At 41.8% G+C, this 19,109-nt stretch overlaps 1 protein-coding gene across 1 annotated transcript in view; it reads right to left on the bottom strand.

Moving 5' to 3' along the window:
* Positions 1–18,403, bottom strand: part of LOC117525873 (sodium/potassium/calcium exchanger 3-like) — a 118,096-nt gene extending 99,693 nt beyond the window's left edge. Inside the window, exon 1 of the mRNA XM_034187807.1 lies at positions 17,971–18,403. Coding sequence (XP_034043698.1) covers positions 17,971–18,154 — 184 coding nt within the window. The 5' untranslated portion in view covers positions 18,155–18,403. The remainder of the gene's footprint in view (positions 1–17,970) is intronic.
* Between the last annotated feature and the right edge of the window lie 706 nt (positions 18,404–19,109).

Below are 19,109 nucleotides of genomic sequence, written 5' to 3'. Positions count from 1 at the left end.
AACTCTAACTTATGAGAGGGATTCAAACACACCTTCTCACTGCGCCTACACCTACGCGACACAGCAGCAGAGGCCTCTGTGTGCCACCGTTCTACTTTCCACTCCCTCTTTCTAAGACGGGGAGTATGGGAATGATTAACGTGCTACTGTGAGGAGGCGTCGAGTGTTGCACTTCCAGCTCTACAACATCAAGCTCAATTAAGCAGAACTTCATTAAGTGCATCATGAATAATATACCTTAATTGATATTCCGGAAAGCTGATTAAGACTTAACAGGAACACAATGAAGACAAGGGAAATGCATTAAATGCCCTGATGTCACTTCTTGTCATTATGTAATTCTGAGCAGCAGCAGAGAGCAGCTCGGCTGAATTTACATGTAGCCAGGATGCACAGTGTGGAAGGAAGAGATAAATAAAAATAAATAGGCCGACTGATGATGCACAAATCAAAAAAATGCATGAATATTCATGCCGGCCTTCCGTCTGAAGAAAGTGATTAATACACTTTACATACACAAATTACTGCCTCAGGGTGTTTCCGGGCATGGCCAACGACAGAAAATGGAAAGGAGGAGCATGTAAGAAGTACAGATGTTTACTGGTAGGAAGCATTGCAGCTATTAGTTCTCATGATTTAATTTCATCTCAAGCTTAAACAATTAAGCAATCAGTAAAATACAAAGTGAATTATTAATTAGAGTGATTGACTATCAAAATCTAACTGTAAGAAATTTGTAATAATGACAAATCTTGAGATGTTTTAACTCTTCAAACGTGAAGATTTGTTCTTTTTCTGTTTGGAGACAAACTGGTTCCCTTGGCCGGATTATGTTTTTGTGCTGTATTTACACATAACGAAGACAAGTCACGAATACCACAAAGTATACATTCTTGGCCGCTGATCACGAATGTGATGATTTGAGGCAGAGGCATCAGGTGTCCTCAGGAACTGCTGCAACCTGTTTCCACGCATTACGATTAATGGCACGTGTTGCTGGAGAATTATGAGGAGCCATTATACACGGTCAAGAATAATGTTCTGTGCTGTTCTGTGCTATTGAGCATAACAGCGCATCATTACATCATATCACGTAGTGAATGAGGCGAATTGTCTCCACACACACACACCCATATTCATCCTACCATCAACTGCTGAACAATTCAGATCGCTCCAGTTTGCTCCTCAAAATCTAGATTAATCCACAGCAGAAGAACTTTGTGACTGCATGTGTAGTTGAGTTCTGTGCCATGGAGTGGCGTAGAGAGGAGGAGACGGAGAGAGCCAGATGTGTGGCTCCACGCGGCTCTCATCGCATTTGTTTAAAAATATCATCATGCATCATCATGCATGATCACCAGAAATCAAGACGGATCCACACGCTCCGTTGCGACCTCCACAACATGAAGCGAAATGAGGGTAGTGCGTGACATTCATGGAAGATTTTTTGACAGCCAAAAACATGCTTCATGAAAATCATGAATATCACGCACCAACACGCACTATTAAGAAACGTATTCAGATGCGTTAAATCATGTTAAGAATGTCAGGAATGTGCCAAGAATGATGCAAATATGGCAAATGTGTCCTGCCTATGTGTAAATGCAACATAAGCCCCGCTTCTCAATGCAAATAAAGTTTGATGAAATTTTGTGGAGTGGTTGACTTTTGGCCAAAGAAAAGTTCAACAGATTTTAAGACAGATGCGCATCCTGATCCAGAATCAATTTTTTTTAGAAATGTTCTCATAAGATCGCCTGTTGGTTTCCATGTTATTCCTGAGCTGGTAACCTGGCAGGCTCAGACAGATTAACAGATGAGGCATGTGCCGATTGCCCACTAGTTTAAAATAGTAGTGTAAAAGCTCATGGTGACTTGTATTTAAAATAATGACTGTGTAAATCTTGATGCAGAGCTGCAGTAAGGTCAAAGTGTGAGTGGAGAAAAAGCATTTGCAATTTCCCATGAACAGAGCTTGTTAAAAGCAGACAGCTTCTGCCACTTTTGTTCTGTTCAAGTCAGCCTATGAAGCTTGATGCATGTCATTCATTGTCCAAGCATGGCACTAATCGCTTCAAAATATTAGAAAGGTGAGGACGAAATGTGCACACTGATTTCGCTGAGGTCTTTTAAATCAGTGAGTGTGTAATGTGCTGTTCTCAGCTGAATGCACTGAGCATCGTGGGTGGGGACAAACACCTTTTTCAGGCTTTTGCCAAGTGGTATTTATCCTGAAAGTTACACATAAGTTATTATTATTATTATTATTATTATTATTATTATACTCTCATTGAGGCAGCACAGTGACTTAGTTGCCTCACGAGAAGGTCATGGATTCGATTCCCACCTGTGGCCTTTCTGAGTTTGCGTGTTCTCCCCATGTTTGCGTGGGTTCTCTCCGGGTGCTCTGGCTTCTTCCCACATCCAAAGACACACAAGTTAGGTGGAGTGGAAACTTTAAATTGTCCGTAGGTGTGTGTGCGGGTATGAATGTGTTTGTTTGTCTATATGTGGCCTTGCGACAGACCGGTGTCCTGTCTTGGGTGTACCCCGCCTCATGTTCTATGACTGCTGGGATAGGCTCCAGCCCCCAGCAAACCCTTAATTGGAGTAAGCGGTTGAAGATGAGTGTGTGTGTACTTTCATTGGACAGTTTTGACATCCTTATTTTAAAAAAAAGGTTATAAACTCAGGTCTGCTTTGTAGTATTTATTTGTTTTTTTAAATCACTTTTTATGACTGACAAAGACTGTTTTTATTCACTGATACTGTTCATACTGAAATTGAATTTAACCACTAAATTGTATTTTATAATACTTTTCTCAAAGCTCCCTCTTACCTGCAGCTCAGGAAAATAAGGCAATAATAATAATAATAATAATAATAATAATAATAATAATAATAATAATAAATAGTTAATTTTTAAAAAAGAAGAACATAAAACATAGTTCTTTCTCTTTGGGTAGTCTGGGGGTGGGCAAGAACATATTTTTTCATTCATTATGATTGTCCAGTAAGGGTGTTATTAGAATTTCATTTAACATATGTAGTTTGATAACATCAAGTTAGACCTGGAAGCTTGTGCAGGTGCCATGCGTCACCACAGCCACCACACTACAAAGTTCAAAACCATCTTGACTCCTCAATGAATCAGACAAATCATAAAACAATATCAAATCGTTAAACAAAATAGAGGACATCTTGGCTCTATTCCACCATGTGCCTTGTGGCAAGCTTTAACTGAAATGTCAAATCTTTTTAAGAAAGTCCTTCTCTGATCAACTCTGCCTTGAAACTGTATAACTGGTGATGCAACAGACAAAAGTTTGCAGTTTCTCCAAGCACAGCCACAGAAACCTGTATCTCTTTCAGAGTTGACAAGGGGGGTCTTGGTGGCTTCCCTCACTAGTCTACTTCTTGCACAGTTACTCAATTTTTAAAAACTGCAAACTCCAAATAGATTTAGCATACAGTACTCTACCTCCTGCAAACAACAACAAAAAAAATCACACTGTCCATTCATCTGTCCATCTGTAAAAATTAAGATGTGTATGTATTGACGATAATCCTTGTATTTCATTTGTCCAATCACACATGGCCTCTGAAAACAGCGAAACTGTTATGTGTGGGACGCGGCTCGAGGAGCGGTCCAGCGTCTGACTGAACCCAGCGCTAAATAACCAGAAGCAGCTCCCAAAGAAACAATTTTATTTTCTAATCACCCATCAGTACTGTACAAGAAATACAAATTAAATAATACTGGTGGGGTGAAGAGGCTGTACGCTCTCTCAGCGCCTCAACGGACCGGAGCCCGAATCTTCTGGACTCAGGTTTTCCGCCGACACCCCCCAGGTGGCCCTTCCCAGAACTGTACTCTGTGGAGGGGGAACAGAGGTGAGATTATTCGATACTATTACCAGAAAGCTATTAAAGGCACACTTATCAGCAACACGTTCAGTTCAGGTTTCAGAGTTAATTCAGATGAACAGCTGCTCACGGCTTGTGTAGGTTTATTATTCCGCACACCACAGCCGCGAGGAGCAAACAAGACAATTTCTTCAATGTTCAAATTTAGCTGTGCAAAAAACACCACATTATATTCACAAATAAGCCTTTAAAGATAATCACCTCCGACGTGTGCTGACAGCTTTTGCCTCTCACCCTAGTCCTCCCTCACAGACGTAACGTCAAACTCTGGAACGGCCCTCAGCATCCCCAACGGTCGATACAAGGTCGTAACAAGGTTGTATTCTCCGGCAAACAGCCCTCATCACTGCTGGCTTAAATGCAACTCCTCATTTCTTCATTGACGCCAGCTGAGAGTCCTTAGTCTGCACGTGAATGTCACAGGTGTTGCAGATCATCCTGATAAAGAGCCGCACGAGGATGCAACAGGTGCAACCAATCATCACAGAGGTGAGAGACTCTTCTCCAGCACAATTTTCCCAGAGGTCAGTCCCAGACCACCTACGAAGGAAAACAAACACAAACCCAACAAAACAGTGTCCAGCCAAGCCCCCAACACACAACAGTAACTCTGTATAAAAATGTCTGCAATTCCTCAGTGGTTAATGTAATATTTTTGTTGAACCACTTAAATTAAAGCTGCGCTAAAACAATCATCCATCCATCCATCCATCCATCCATCCATTTTCTTCCGCTTTATCCGGAGTCGGGTCGCGGGGGCAGCAGCTCAAGCAAAGCCGCCCAGACCTCCCGATCCACACACACCTCCCCCAGCTCCTCCAGGGGAACCCCAAGGCGTTCCCAAGCCAGCCGAGAGATGTAATCCTTCCAGCGTGTCCTGGGTCTTCCCCGGGGCCTCCTCCCAATGGGACGTGCCCGGAACACCTCTCCAGCGAGGCGTCCAGGGGGCATCCGGAAAAGATGCCCAAGCCACCTCAACTGACTCCTTTCGACGTGGAGGAGCAGCGGCTCGACTCCGAGCTCCTCCCGAGTGACTGAGCTCCTCACCCTATCCCTAAGGGAGCGCCCAGCCACCCTGCGGAGGAAACTCATCTCGGCCGCTTGTACCCGCAATCTCATTCTTTCGGTCATGAGCCAAATCTCATGACCATAGGTGAGGATCGGAACGTAGATCGATCGGTAAATCTTTGCCCCCCTACTCAGCTCTCTCTTCAACACAATGGTCCGATACAGCGACCGCATCACTGCAGACGCTGCACCGATCCGTCTATCGAGCTCACGCTCCATCTGTCCCTCACTCGTGAACAAGACCACGAGATACTTAAACTCCTCCACTTGAGGCAAGGACACTCCACCGACCTGAAGAGGGCAAAGCACCTTTTTCCGGTCGAGAACCATGGCCTCGGATTTGGAGGTGCTGATTTTCATCATGGACGCCTCACACTCGGCTGCAAACCGCCCCAGTGCACGCTGAAGGTCCTGATTTGACGAAGCCAACAGAACCACATCGTCCGCAAACAGCAGAGACAAGATTCTGTGGTTCCCAAACCAGACCCCATCTACACCCTGGCTGCGCCTAGAAATTCAATCAATCAATTCAATTTTTTTTTTTATATAGCGCCAAATCACAACAAACAGTTGCCCCAAGGCACTTTATATTGTAAGGCAAGGCCATACAATAATGATGTAAAACCCCAACGGTCAAAACGACCCCCTGTGAGCAAGCACTTGGCTACAGTGGGAAGGAAAAACTCCCTTTTAACAGGAAGAAACCTCCAGCAGAACCAGGCTCAGGGAGGGGCAGTCTTCTGCTGGGACTGGTTGGGGCTGAGGGAGAGAACCAGGAAAAAGACATGCTGTGGAGGGGAGCAGAGATCGATCACTAATGATTAAATGCAGAGTGGTGCATACAGAGCAAAAAGAGAAAGAAACAGTGCATCATGGGAACCCCCCAGCAGTCTACGTCTATAGCAGCATAACTAAGGGATGGTTCAGGGTCACCTGATCCAGCCCTAACTATAAGCTTTAGCAAAAAGGAAAGTTTTAAGCCTAATCTTAAAAGTAGAGAGGGTGTCTGTCTCCCTGATCTGAATTGGGAGCTGGTTCCACAGGAGAGGAGCCTGAAAGCTGAAGGCTCTGCCTCCCATTCTACTCTTACAAACCCTAGGAACTACAAGTAAGCCTGCAGTCTGAGAGCGAAGCGCTCTATTGGGGTGATATGGTACTACGAGGTCCCTAAGATAAGATGGGACCTGATTATTCAAAACCTTATAAGTAAGAAGAAGAATTTTAAATTCTATTCTAGAATTAACAGGAAGCCAATGAAGAGAGGCCAATATGGGTGAGATATGCTCTCTCCTTCTAGTCCCCGTCAGCACTCTAGCTGCAGCATTTTGAATTAACTGAAGGCTTTTTAGGGAACTTTTAGGACAACCTGATAATAATGAATTACAATAGTCCAGCCTAGAGGAAATAAATGCATGAATTAGTTTTTCAGCATCACTCTGAGACAAGACCTTTCTGATTTTAGAGATATTGCGTAAATGCAAAAAAGCAGTCCTACATATTTGTTTAATATGCGCTTTGAATGACATATCCTGATCAAAAATGACTCCAAGATTTCTCACAGTATTACTAGAGGTCAGGGTAATGCCATCCAGAGTAAGGATCTGGTTAGACACCATGTTTCTAAGATTTGTGGGGCCAAGAACAATAACTTCAGTTTTATCTGAGTTTAAAAGCAGGAAATTAGAGGTCATCCATGTCTTTATGTCTGTAAGACAATCCTGCAGTTTAGCTAATTGGTGTGTGTCCTCTGGCTTCATGGATAGATAAAGCTGGGTATCATCTGCGTAACAATGAAAATTTAAGCAATACCGTCTAATAATACTGCCTAAGGGAAGCATATATAAAGTGAATAAAATTGGTCCTAGCACAGAACCTTGTGGAACTCCATAATTAACTTTAGTCTGTGAAGAAGATTCCCCATTTACATGAACAAATTGTAATCTATTAGACAAATATGATTCAAACCACCGCAGCGCAGTGCCTTTAATACCTATGGCATGCTCTAATCTCTGTAATAAAATTTTATGGTCAACAGTATCAAAAGCAGCACTGAGGTCTAACAGAACAAGCACAGAGATGAGTCCACTGTCCGAGGCCATAAGAAGATCATTTGTAACCTTCACTAATGCTGTTTCTGTACTATGATGAATTCTAAAACCTGACTGAAACTCTTCAAATAGACCATTCCTCTGCAGATGATCAGTTAGCTGTTTTACAACTACCCTTTCAAGAATTTTTGAGAGAAAAGGAAGGTTGGAGATTGGCCTATAATTAGCTAAGATAGCTGGGTCAAGTGATGGCTTTTTAAGTAATGGTTTAATTACTGCCACCTTAAAAGCCTGTGGTACATAGCCAACTAACAAAGATAGATTGATCATATTTAAGATCGAAGCATTAAATAATGGTAGGGCTTCCTTGAGCAGCCTGGTAGGAATGGGGTCTAATAAACATGTTGATGGTTTGGATGAAGTAACTAATGAAAATAACTCAGACAGAACAATCGGAGAGAAAGAGTCTAACCAAATACCGGCATCACTGAAAGCAGCCAAAGATAACGATACGTCTTTGGGATGGTTATGAGTAATTTTTTCTCTAATAGTTAAAATTTTGTTAGCAAAGAAAGTCATGAACTCATTACTAGTTAAAGATAATGGAATACTCAGCTCAATAGAGCTCTGACTCTTTGTCAGCCTGGCTACAGTGCTGAAAAGAAACCTGGGGTTGTTCTTATTTTCTTCAATTAGTGATGAGTAGAAAGATGTCCTAGCTTTACGGAGGGCTTTTTTATAGAGCAACAGACTCTTTTTCCAGGCTAAGTGAAGATCTTCTAAATTAGTGAGACGCCATTTCCTCTCCAACTTACGGGTTATCTGCTTTAAGCTACGAGTTTGTGAGTTATACCATGGAGTCAGACACTTCTGATTTAAAGCTCTCTTTTTCAGAGGAGCTACAGCATCCAAAGTTGTCTTCAATGAGGATGTAAAACTATTGACGAGATACTCTATCTCCCTTACAGAGTTTAGGTAGCTACTCTGCACTGTGTTGTTATATGGCATTAGAGAACATAAAGAAGGAATCATATCCTTAAACCTAGTTACAGCGCTTTCTGAAAGACTTCTAGTGTAATGAAACTTATTCCCTACTGCTGGGTAGTCCATCAGAGTAAATGTAAATGTTATTAAAAAATGATCAGACAGAAGGGAGTTTTCAGGGAATACTGTTAAGTCTTCTATTTCCATACCATAAGTCAGAACAAGATCTAAGATATGATTAAAGTGGTGGGTGGACTCATTTACTTTTTGAGCAAAGCCAATAGAGTCTAATAATAGATTAAATGCAGTGTTGAGGCTGTCATTCTCAGCATCTGTGTGGATGTTAAAATCGCCCACTATAATTATCTTATCTGAGCTAAGCACTAAGTCAGACAAAAGGTCTGAAAATTCACAGAGAAACTCACAGTAACGACCAGGTGGACGATAGATAATAACAAATAAAACTGGTTTTTGGGACTTCCAATTTGGATGGACAAGACTAAGAGACAAGCTTTCAAATGAATTAAAGCTCTGTCTGGGTTTTTGATTAATTAATAAGCTGGAATGGAAGATTGCTGCTAATCCACCGCCCCGGCCCGTGCTACGAGCATTCTGACAGTTAGTGTGACTCGGGGGTGTTGACTCATTTAAACTAACATATTCATCCTGCTGTAACCAGGTTTCTGTTAGGCAGAATAAATCAATATGTTGATCAATTATTATATCATTTACCAACAGGGACTTAGAAGAGAGAGACCTAATGTTTAATAGACCACATTTAACTGTTTTAGTCTGTGGTGCAGTAGAAGGTGCTATATTATTTTTTCTTTTTGAATTTTTATGCTTAAATAGATTTTTGCTGGTTATTGGTAGTCTGGGAGCAGGCACCGTCTCTACGGGGATGGGGTAATGAGGGGATGGCAGGGGGAGAGAAGCTGCAGAGAGGTGTGTAAGACTACAACTCTGCTTCCTGGTCCCAACCCTGGATAGTCACGGTTTGGAGGATTTAAGAAAATTAGCCAGATTTCTAGAAATGAGAGCTGCTCCATCCAAAGTGGGATGGATGCCGTCTCTCCTAACAAGACCAGGTTTTCCCCAGAAGCTTTGCCAATTATCTATGAAGCCCACCTCATTTTTTGGACACCACTCAGACAGCCAGCAATTCAAGGAGAACATTCTGTCCATAAAAATAATGAACAGAACCGGTGACAAAGGGCAGCCCTGGTGGAGGCCAACGTGCACTGGAAACAGGTTTGACTTACTACCGGCAATGCGAACCAAGCTCCTGCTGCGGTCGTACAGGGACCGGATAGCCCTTAGCAAAGGACCCCGGACCCCGTACTCCCGGAGCACTCCCCACAGGGTGACCCAAGGGACACGGTCGAACGCCTTCTCCAGATCCACAAAACACGTGTGGACTGGTAGGGGGAACTCCCATGAACCCTCCAGCACCCGATGGAGCGTGTAGAGCTGGTCCAGTGTGCCGCGACCAGGACGAAAACCACACTGCTCCTCCTGAATCCGAGGTTCGACCATCGGTCAAATTCTCCTCTCCAGTACTCTGGAATAGACCTTACCGGGGAGGCTGAGGAGTGTGATCCCCCTATAGTTGGAACACACCCTCCCCCTCTAGCTGCCACCTTATCGTGGTGGGGGAGTTTGCGTACCCAGATGATCCTAGGAGCTATGTTGTCGGGGGCTTTGTGCTCCCTGTAGGGCAGGGGTGGGCAATTAATTTTTACAAGGGGCCACATAGGGAACCTGAATTATGTCCAAGGGCCACACCATTGATAACTCAGCTGTCTCCCATTACACATTTTACAAAAAATTACCTATTTAATAGCTTTTGTAGGTCATTTTTATTACTGTAATAATATGTAAATATACCTAAATAAACCTCTCTAATGATTTGCGACACACAAGCTTGACATTTTTACTATATGTAATAATAATCACAGACCTCATGAGGGCCGGACAGAGACATGCAAAGGGCCGCATGTGGCCCCCGGGCCGCAGTTTGCCCAGGTCTGCTGTAGGGTCTCCCAAGGCAAACAGGTCCTAGGTGACGGGTCAGACTAAGGGCAGCTCAGAACCTCCATGACCATTGAAAGATCAAGGACCGAGACGTCGCCCTGTATGGTGGAGCCGGGGTCCCACCCTGGAGCCAGGCTTGGGGTTGGGGCTCGCGCGCGAGCGCCTGGTGGTCGGGCCTTAGCCCATGGGGCCCGGCCAGGCTCAGCCCGAAGGAGCAACGTGGGCCCGCCTTCCTGTGGGTTCACCACCTGCAGAGGGGGCCATGGGGGTCGGGTGCCGAGAGGATTGGGTGGCGGTCGAGGGCGGGTGGCCCGGTCCATGCTCACAGCCCCTGGCTGTTGGGACGTGGAATGTCACCTCGCTGGGGGGCAAGGAGCCTGAGCTTGTGCGGGAGTTTGAGAGATACCGATTAGAGATAGTCGGGCTCACCTCCATGCACAGCATGGGCTCTGGTACCCAACTCCTGGAGAGGGGCTGGACGCTAAAACAATCATATCTTGATTATTTGATTTCAACACCATCATGGTGGTGCACAGACGCGAAGTCTCACACACACACTCTGTCCAGATACTTGTGGGTCTGACTGTACAATTGTTATTTGGGATGATATAGCCCCACAAATTAAATCCCTATACCCTTTAAAAAAAAATTCTATATAATGAAATTTTGGAATGTTCTGAGGTGATGTCCTTTATACCAGTGGGTACATTCTCAGAACATCCCAGAAACACTTTTTTTTTCTTGGCTGAAATGGTCCCTTCAACATTCAAAGAACTAGAGCCCACCCAATATATCAGTTGGCTGATATCGGCTGATATGAGCTTTTCACAGACATATTGGTATCCAAGCAATTTTTGCCAATATGAAAACTTTTATTTTACCAAATAAACACTGTAGAAAAACACCTTGGCTGTTGGACACTGTGTCATTACTTAATCTGTCCAGCAGAGAACATTCTGACAGCATTGTTTACAATGCTGTTGAGAACACCTGGGACCCCCATAACCATTTGGTCACATTAGCCAAAAGAGACAGAGGCAAAGCAACCAGCCGCCATTTATTTTCAATCGCAGTGAGTGTTTTACAGCAACAAGAGAAAAGTGATCGGTATTCCGTTAGCTAGGTGCGGCCAAAATAGACAAGAAGTTGATTTTATGGAAATGATGAGCGATGTGACACGGCAACTGTCAATCTGAATGAAGGCAACACGATGACAGCGTGACATATTTTTGTTGCTTGTAGTTATATTTATATTTATTTGTAATAAGTTTCATGTATAAACTCTAAACCACTAAGCTTTAATTACATTTCTTAGTCATATGGGTGTAATAACAAAATTATAGCAATCATTGTAGTTTTTATGTATATATCGGCCAAAATACCGGTATGGTAAATTTATTACTCTTGAACATCGGTATCATATCAGCCCACAAAAAAAAAAAAAAAAAAAAAAAAAAAAAAAAAATCATTATCAGTCAGGCTCCACCAAGAAGATCCAATCTGAAGGTTCCCTAAAAATATGAAAAAACAAAGGGTCCCTTTCTCTATAAAAACTTCCACATTGTGACTATCTGGGAATATTTGGAGAATGCTTTGAGGAGACGTCATTTAAACCACCAGAGACATTCCTGGAGAATTCTGGGATTGTTGAATTTTTAACTGTGCAGCCACACCGTCAGCCCCTTTGCAGTAACCTGTAGGTCTGTACCCTGGGGCTTGGTGCCCTGATTTCAGACCTCTGCAGCAAAAACACCTGAAGATGCCAGAGCCTCTGCATAGGATCTAGAATAGATCCCCTTATTTAAACCTCATCTAATTATAGCATACAGCTTTGTCTACCTGGATGTTCTGCAACCAATCCATGTATTGGGTTTTTGGGTCAAAATGTAACCAATAGAATTCTTTCATGCCATATATGCTAATAACCACCATCTTTCACTACACCACACAAATGTCCGGATAATGCTCAGATATAAACCACAAACAGCCTCATACAAATGTTGCCAAAAATAATAATTGCACAAACACACAACAGCAAAACTACCCACAGTTCATCATGCTACAAAGATATGTAGATTATACAGGTGTTACTTCTCAGACAAACTTGTTCTTGAAGGTTTTTTTCCATTACGGCAGCATTCCTACAGTCTCTTTGTCATTTAAAGACAATGTTTTGTGAAGAAATTGTATTTTGTAACCTCTTCAGTAACTATTTCCTATTCAATCCATAAAGCTGCGCTTGGAACACTAAAAATAACACCTGAAAAAGAAGCTTGCATCTTTGGAGGTGTGTCCAAAAGGTTGGACAGAGAGAGAGCTATGATGTTGACAAGAAACCACAAGCATATTAAACAGCCTTGAAATTACAAAGACGATGGAGTGCCTCTCACTTCCATGATATAATGCATTCCCACGTGAGACGTGGTTACATCAAACTGGACCATTTTATGAGGGGGTGTGTCTTAGTGAACATAGAGAAGTATGAAAACAGATATACAGCTTTGGTTCCATGTAGGGCTGCAACAAAGGATTATTTGGATCATCGATGAATCTGATGGGGTTTTGACATGATTAATCGATTAATCGGATTAGCGGGGAATTTTTTAAAAATGTGCCAGGGAAACAATTTTTCTCTCCTTCCATCACTTTATTTAACAACAGAACATTATCTGAAACCATTTTATGAGGGGGTGTGTCTTAGTGAACATAGAGAAGTATGAAAACAGATATACAGCTTTGGTTCCATGTAGGGCTGCAACAAAGGATTATTTGGATCATCGATGAATCTGATGGGGTTTTGACATGATTAATCGATTAATCGGATTAGCGGGGAATTTTTTAAAAATGTGCCAGGGAAACAATTTTTCTCTCCTTCCATCACTTTATTTAACAACAGAACATTATCTGAAAACTTAAAATACTTGAAAATCAAATCTTCAAATGTCCCTTGGCTGTTGAAATATAAACAATAAAGAATAAAACAGTTTATAATAAAGAACAAAAATAATTATTTCAAATGGCATTGCTTTATCAAAGTGCTGAGTTGCCATAAAACAACATTGAAACATATAAATGTTATAAAATATATGGTGAAAAAAATAGATATTTTTGTTGCTGCAAATAAGCAATTAGCATAACCAGTTAACCATAAAACCTAAATCAAAAACTGTAGCCTGACTCATTATATGTGCAACATTCTCTGTATAACTTGTAAACTATGTGGTCATTTCACAATGACAGATGTCACTCATGTCTCTTTCTCTAAAATTGTATTGTAGCATTATTAGTTATTATTACTATTATTATTGTTGCTATTATTACTAATATATAAATAAAAATAAATTAAAAAATACTATAATTTGTAATACATTTGACTCTTTTAGAACAACAAACGCTGAACTATTAATTATTATACAAAAAACAAATGCACAAACATGCTGAAATGCCAGCAGCTTAATGCTAACTTTAACACTGAAAACGCATAGACATGCTAACATGTTAGCATCAGTGTTAGCATAAAATACATCTATCAACTGTTTCAGAAGACCATAACAGGTCAGTTTACCATAAAAAAGTAAATATTCCTCACAGACATATGCTCTTTAGGGTTTTAGTGGGGAAAAATTAAGATAAGCAAAATAAAACAAATCAAAGCAGCAGCTCGAAGCACTCCTTCATTGGTTCAAGATTCAAAGAAAAGCTCGGTTGATTATATGGAAGAAACGAAACATTTACGGTAAAACAAAGTTATTTAGCAACTAATCGATGACTAAATTAGTTGATAACTATTTTAATAATCGATTTTAATCAATTAATTCGATTAGTTGTTTCAGCTCTAGTTCCATGTGTAAACAAGCCTTATCCTCTACCTGTTTCAGGCCTCTCATTTAACCAGTTTTCCCATATGATCATATCCAGACACTTATGCCACAACAGCAGTAGGTAAAATGGAAACAATGATTTTGTCAGCTGGACTCCAAACACACAGCATGGACAGATGAAGCAACAATGATTGGTGAGGTACCAAACAAGTACTGCATATGAGGGGCCCCACCACATTTGATTCAGTTAAATAGCGTATACACCACGGAACACAGAAAAATCATGATAAACAAATGTTAAATAGAGACTTATCAGAGAAGCAGAAAGGAATAATTGTTTAATTTGGTGATCTCAGTTCTGGAATTGCAAAAACAAAACAAAACTAGGACTGCAAGCAGTCATATACGTGCCCTCGTTCCGCGCGACCGCCTACCCAGGGCAGTGTGTTCCCTTGTGACCAGATGTCGGCATGTGTGTACAGGGGCAACCACTTATCCCACAGTTAAAATTTTAAACAAATCACACAATGCATCAAGGAGTTATGACATGTTGATTGTTCATCCACTAGGGGGCGCTCAGTGTACAAACAGAGGGGCTGGGTGTGTTCAGGGGCCAACCGTCATCAGACATGTGAAGTTTCAAGTCAATCAGGCAAAGCATGAAGGAGTTATCATGACTTGATGTTCCATGGCAAAAGGTCAAAATGGCGACACCATAGCGGCCACACCCTTCAACATAGAGAAAAGCTTTCGATAACTTTTGGTCAGTATCATCTTTGGATGTTATCAAAGAAATTTGAAGTGCATTGGACAAAGTCCCTAGGAGGAGTTCGTTCAAATACAACATGTGGAAATCATTTCAAAATGAGAAGAAAATTCAAAATGGCCGACTTCCTGTTTGGAGTAGACTCATGGTGCAAGAGACTCTTTTGTACGTCTATGCAAGTCACACATGTATACCAATTTTCATCTCCCTACTCCAAAAAACCCCTATGGGGAGGGGTTTTTGAAATTTTCAACAGGGCGCTATTGAGGCACTTTGACCCGCCAATCGGCGAGGCCCCTATGAATTGTAGGAGGTTGTCTTGCTTGATCTGTGTATCAATTTTCATGATGATATGACAAAATTAAAGCCGTCAAAAGGAAGAACGTAATTTCATGGCGAAGGGGCGATATTCGGTACGCCACCACACAGAAGCCGTTACTCGTAAGTTCACGGCGATCATCGCCTATGTTCACCAAGTTGTTCTGCATGTTTTAGAAGTGGAAGGAAGTTGATGGTGTTAAGTGTGTGAAATCAGTACCTGTTTAAGTATAATGTTCCATGGTGAAGGGTCAAAATGGCGGCGCCATAGTGGCCACACCCTTCGACATAAAGAAAAGCTTTTGATAACTTTTGGTCAGTATCGTCTCTGGGTGATGTGGAAGAAATTTGAAGTGCATTGGACAAAATCCCTAGGAGGAGTTCGTTCAAATACAACATGTGGAAATCACGCCAAAATGAGAAGAAAATTCAAAATGGCTGACTTCCTGTTTGGAGTAGACTCATGGTGCAAGAGACTTTTTTGTACGTCTATGAAAGTCACACATGTGTATCAATTTTCATCTCCCTACTCCAAAAAACCCCTATGGGGAGGGTTTTTTGAAAGTTTCAAGGGGGCGCTATTGAGGCATTTTGCCCCGCCCATGGGCGACGCCCCTATGAATTGTAAGAGGTTGTCATGCTCAACCTGTGTATCAATTTTCATGATGATGTGACAAAATTAAAGCCGTCAAAAGGAAGAACGTAATTTCATGGCGAATGGGCAATATTTGGCACGCCTCCACACGGACGCCATTACTCGTAACTTCACGGTGTTCATCGCCTACGTTCACCAATTTGTTGTGCATGTTTTAGAAGTGGAATGAAGTTGATTGGGTTAAGTATGTGACATCAGGACCTCTTAAAGTAAAAATAGGACATTTCCCGCCACCAACGGGGGGCGCTATGGCGCAGGTGGGAATTTAAGACATGTAGACATTCAGGGCGGCGCCCTCATCATGTCCAGCATTTTTGAAGGATCTACGATGAAGTATGTGGACGTGACAGCCGTTCGAAGTGAAATGGCGTGCTCCGAAAAGCTCGCCAAAGTTTGACGACCCCTAGCAGCCACGCCTTTTGACTTAATTAGAATCTTTTGATAACTTTTGATCACCATTGTGTTGTGATGATTTTGACCAAATTTGAAGACAATCGGATGAAATCCCTAGGACGAGTTTGTTCAAATGTAAGTAGTGGAAATGGCCAAAAATGGCAAAAATTTGCTCAAAATCTAAACTTAAAATCAAAATGGCCAACTTCCTGTCGATATTTCACCATGACAGTAAGAGACTTTTTCGTGCGTCCTGGCATGGTAAATATGTGTACCGAATTTCGTGAGGCTACGACGAAGAAAGCCCAATGCGGAGGGGTTTTTGAAAATTTCTAGGGGGCGCTATTTCGCAATTTTTCTACGATCATGTGCAACGCCCCAAAATATCGAATTTCGGATCCGGCCGGACGACTTGGGAAAGTTTGGTGAGTTTTTGAGCATGGGAAGAGGCCAAAATGTCGATTTCAAGAGTGAGAATAATAATAATAATAAATAATAATAATAATAATAATAATAAACAGCGCAATTACAATAGGGTCCTCGTAGGACATTGCCTACTCGGACCCTAATAATAATAAACAGCGCAATTACAATAGGGTCCTCGTAGGACGTTGCCTACTCGGGCCCTAATAATAATAATAAATAATAATAATAATAAATAATCATAATAATAATAATAAACACCGCAATTACAATAGGGTCCTCGTAGGACGTTGCCTACTCGGGCCCTAATAATAATAATAATAATAATAATAATAATAAACAGCGCAATTACAATAGGGTCCTCGTAGGACGTTGCCTACTCGGGCCCTAATAATAATAATAATAATAAACAGCGCAATTACAATAGGGTCCTCGTAGGATGTTGCCTACTCAGGCCCTAATAATAATAATAAATAATAATAATAATAATAATAAACAGCGCAATTACAATAGGGTCCTCGTAGGACGTTGCCTACTCGGGCCCTAATAAATAATAATAATAATAATAATAAACAGCGCAATTACAATAGGGTCCTCGTAGGACGTTGCCTACTCGGGTCCTAATAAAGTGGAAAAGGTGAGACCCTAGGACAGGGTAGATTATAAACAAAAAATAAGGCCGTGGCTATTCGCACGGCGGCTGTGTCCATAAGTCTCATTTGGCTATTCGCACTGCAAGACTCTGGTGGCAAAACATGGAACTACTTGTATAAACAAACATACTGCATTCAAGATGTCATAACTCCTTTAATATTTTTCGATTTTGATGATTTTTTTTTTTTTTTTTTAATTCGGCCGTGTCCATAACTCTCATTTAATGCAGTATGTTTGTTTATACAAGTAGTTCCAAGTTTTGCCACCAGAGTTTTGACGTGCAAATAGCCAAATGAGAGTTATGGACACGGCGGCCGTGCGAATAACCACTTCCAAAAATAAAACCGCCAAACAAACAAAAAAAGCCATGAGGTAATACAATCCTCTGTGTAAAGCCATCTACAAAGTCTTAAACTGTTTGTCCTTTCATAAATCACATGGTATGATGTCAGCAAGCTAAAAATATAACATCTATAGAATGCTACTGACGTCAGAACCACCTTATGCTGTTTTGCTACTGTCAACATGTGAATACAGCAGTACTGAATTTGCACAATATGACACACTAAAGTCTAACTTTTACGCTGATGTAAGTTTGGTGTGTGGGGGAGTAAGGTCCCTGAGGGGGGCGCTCCCCCAGTATCCCTCTAGCAGCGCCCCTGCTGGTGATGCTCTGTAAGTACACGAAGTTTCTGCATGGATCTTAGAAGTGATGACATAAGATGCTTTTCGGTACTTAAAAAAAAAAAAAGAGAATAATTTCCCTGCTGCTGTTATTTGATGTTAATATCTAAGATGCTAACATGTGCCCGGAGGCTAGCTGCTGCTGCTGCTGAGGAATTCTGCTTTTTTCGGCATCTCCGAAAACAAACGGCTCACCTGAATTCTCCGCCAAGTAGGAAAAGCCCTTCACAACCAGAAGCAAGCTTCCGAACAAGCACAGCTGGATTAAAACCAACTCCTTTCGCTTTTTCCGTCTCGCTTTGACCTTCTTCTGGTTGGCCGGTCGATTCCAGAGTCGGATACCCGGCAGAGGCATCTTCAGCACCGCTGCCTCATCCATGCAGAGCCCGGAGTGTCGGAGCGAACACAATATATATCTCTCAAAAACCGAAGGAAAAGTGTTAATGTGATAAGATGTTAAAAAAGAAAAGTTTTTTTTAAAAATTTGTAGCGCAGAAATGCTACGAGTTGCGATAAAACGCTTGACTTCGTTACGTCATGTTAAAATGTTAAGAAGTGAGGCGCGCGACGGCTGCGCGAGCTCTCCATGGATACAGAGCGCGCGCCAGAGAGAGAGAGAGAGAGAGAGAGAGAGAGAGAGAGAGAGAGAGAGAGAGAGAGAGAGAGAGAGAGAGAGAGAGAGAGAGAGAGAAGCATCAGGAGATGAGAATGAGAGACGAAAAAAAAAAGTTTAGAGGGGAGATAAGCAGAGAGAAAAAAGACCAGTATAAAATTTCCAAAACACAAATCTTCTCTATTTTTTTCATTGTTGCCAAAAAGTCATCCAAATTAACATACACAATGAAAATCACGTGGCTTTGCTTGAAAACATTTAGTGTGGTTGTGTCCACATTTTCCTACACTGATTGAATTACATTTTATTTCAAACATGATAGATTATATATAAGTAACATGACTTAATGGGAAACATTCAACAACAAAAATTCTTGAGGTCTCCACCCCCCACCCTTTCTCCTCTCAAAAAAATTAGATTATCTAAAATGGTACACCACTGAAGACCTCAGCTACAGGTGCCAAACCGCTCCGCAAGGGCACATTACACTTATTCAGTTATTTTCTGACACTTAAGCAGGTCTGGGTCGCTGTGGCAGCAGACCATGCAGCACACCCCACACTTACCTATCCTCTGCCAAGTCCTGTATCACTTCCTGGGGGACCCAGAGGCGTTTCTACGCCAGCTGGGAAATGTAATCCACCCAGTGTGTCCTGGGTCCTCCCTCGGGCCTCCTCACAGTTGGATGTGCCTGGAAGACTTCTCTATGGAGATAACCAGG

Source organism: Thalassophryne amazonica, chromosome 15, assembly GCF_902500255.1.
Source record: "Thalassophryne amazonica chromosome 15, fThaAma1.1, whole genome shotgun sequence".
Taxonomy (NCBI): domain Eukaryota; kingdom Metazoa; phylum Chordata; class Actinopteri; order Batrachoidiformes; family Batrachoididae; genus Thalassophryne; species Thalassophryne amazonica.
This window is presented reverse-complemented; position numbering and strand designations above follow the sequence as displayed.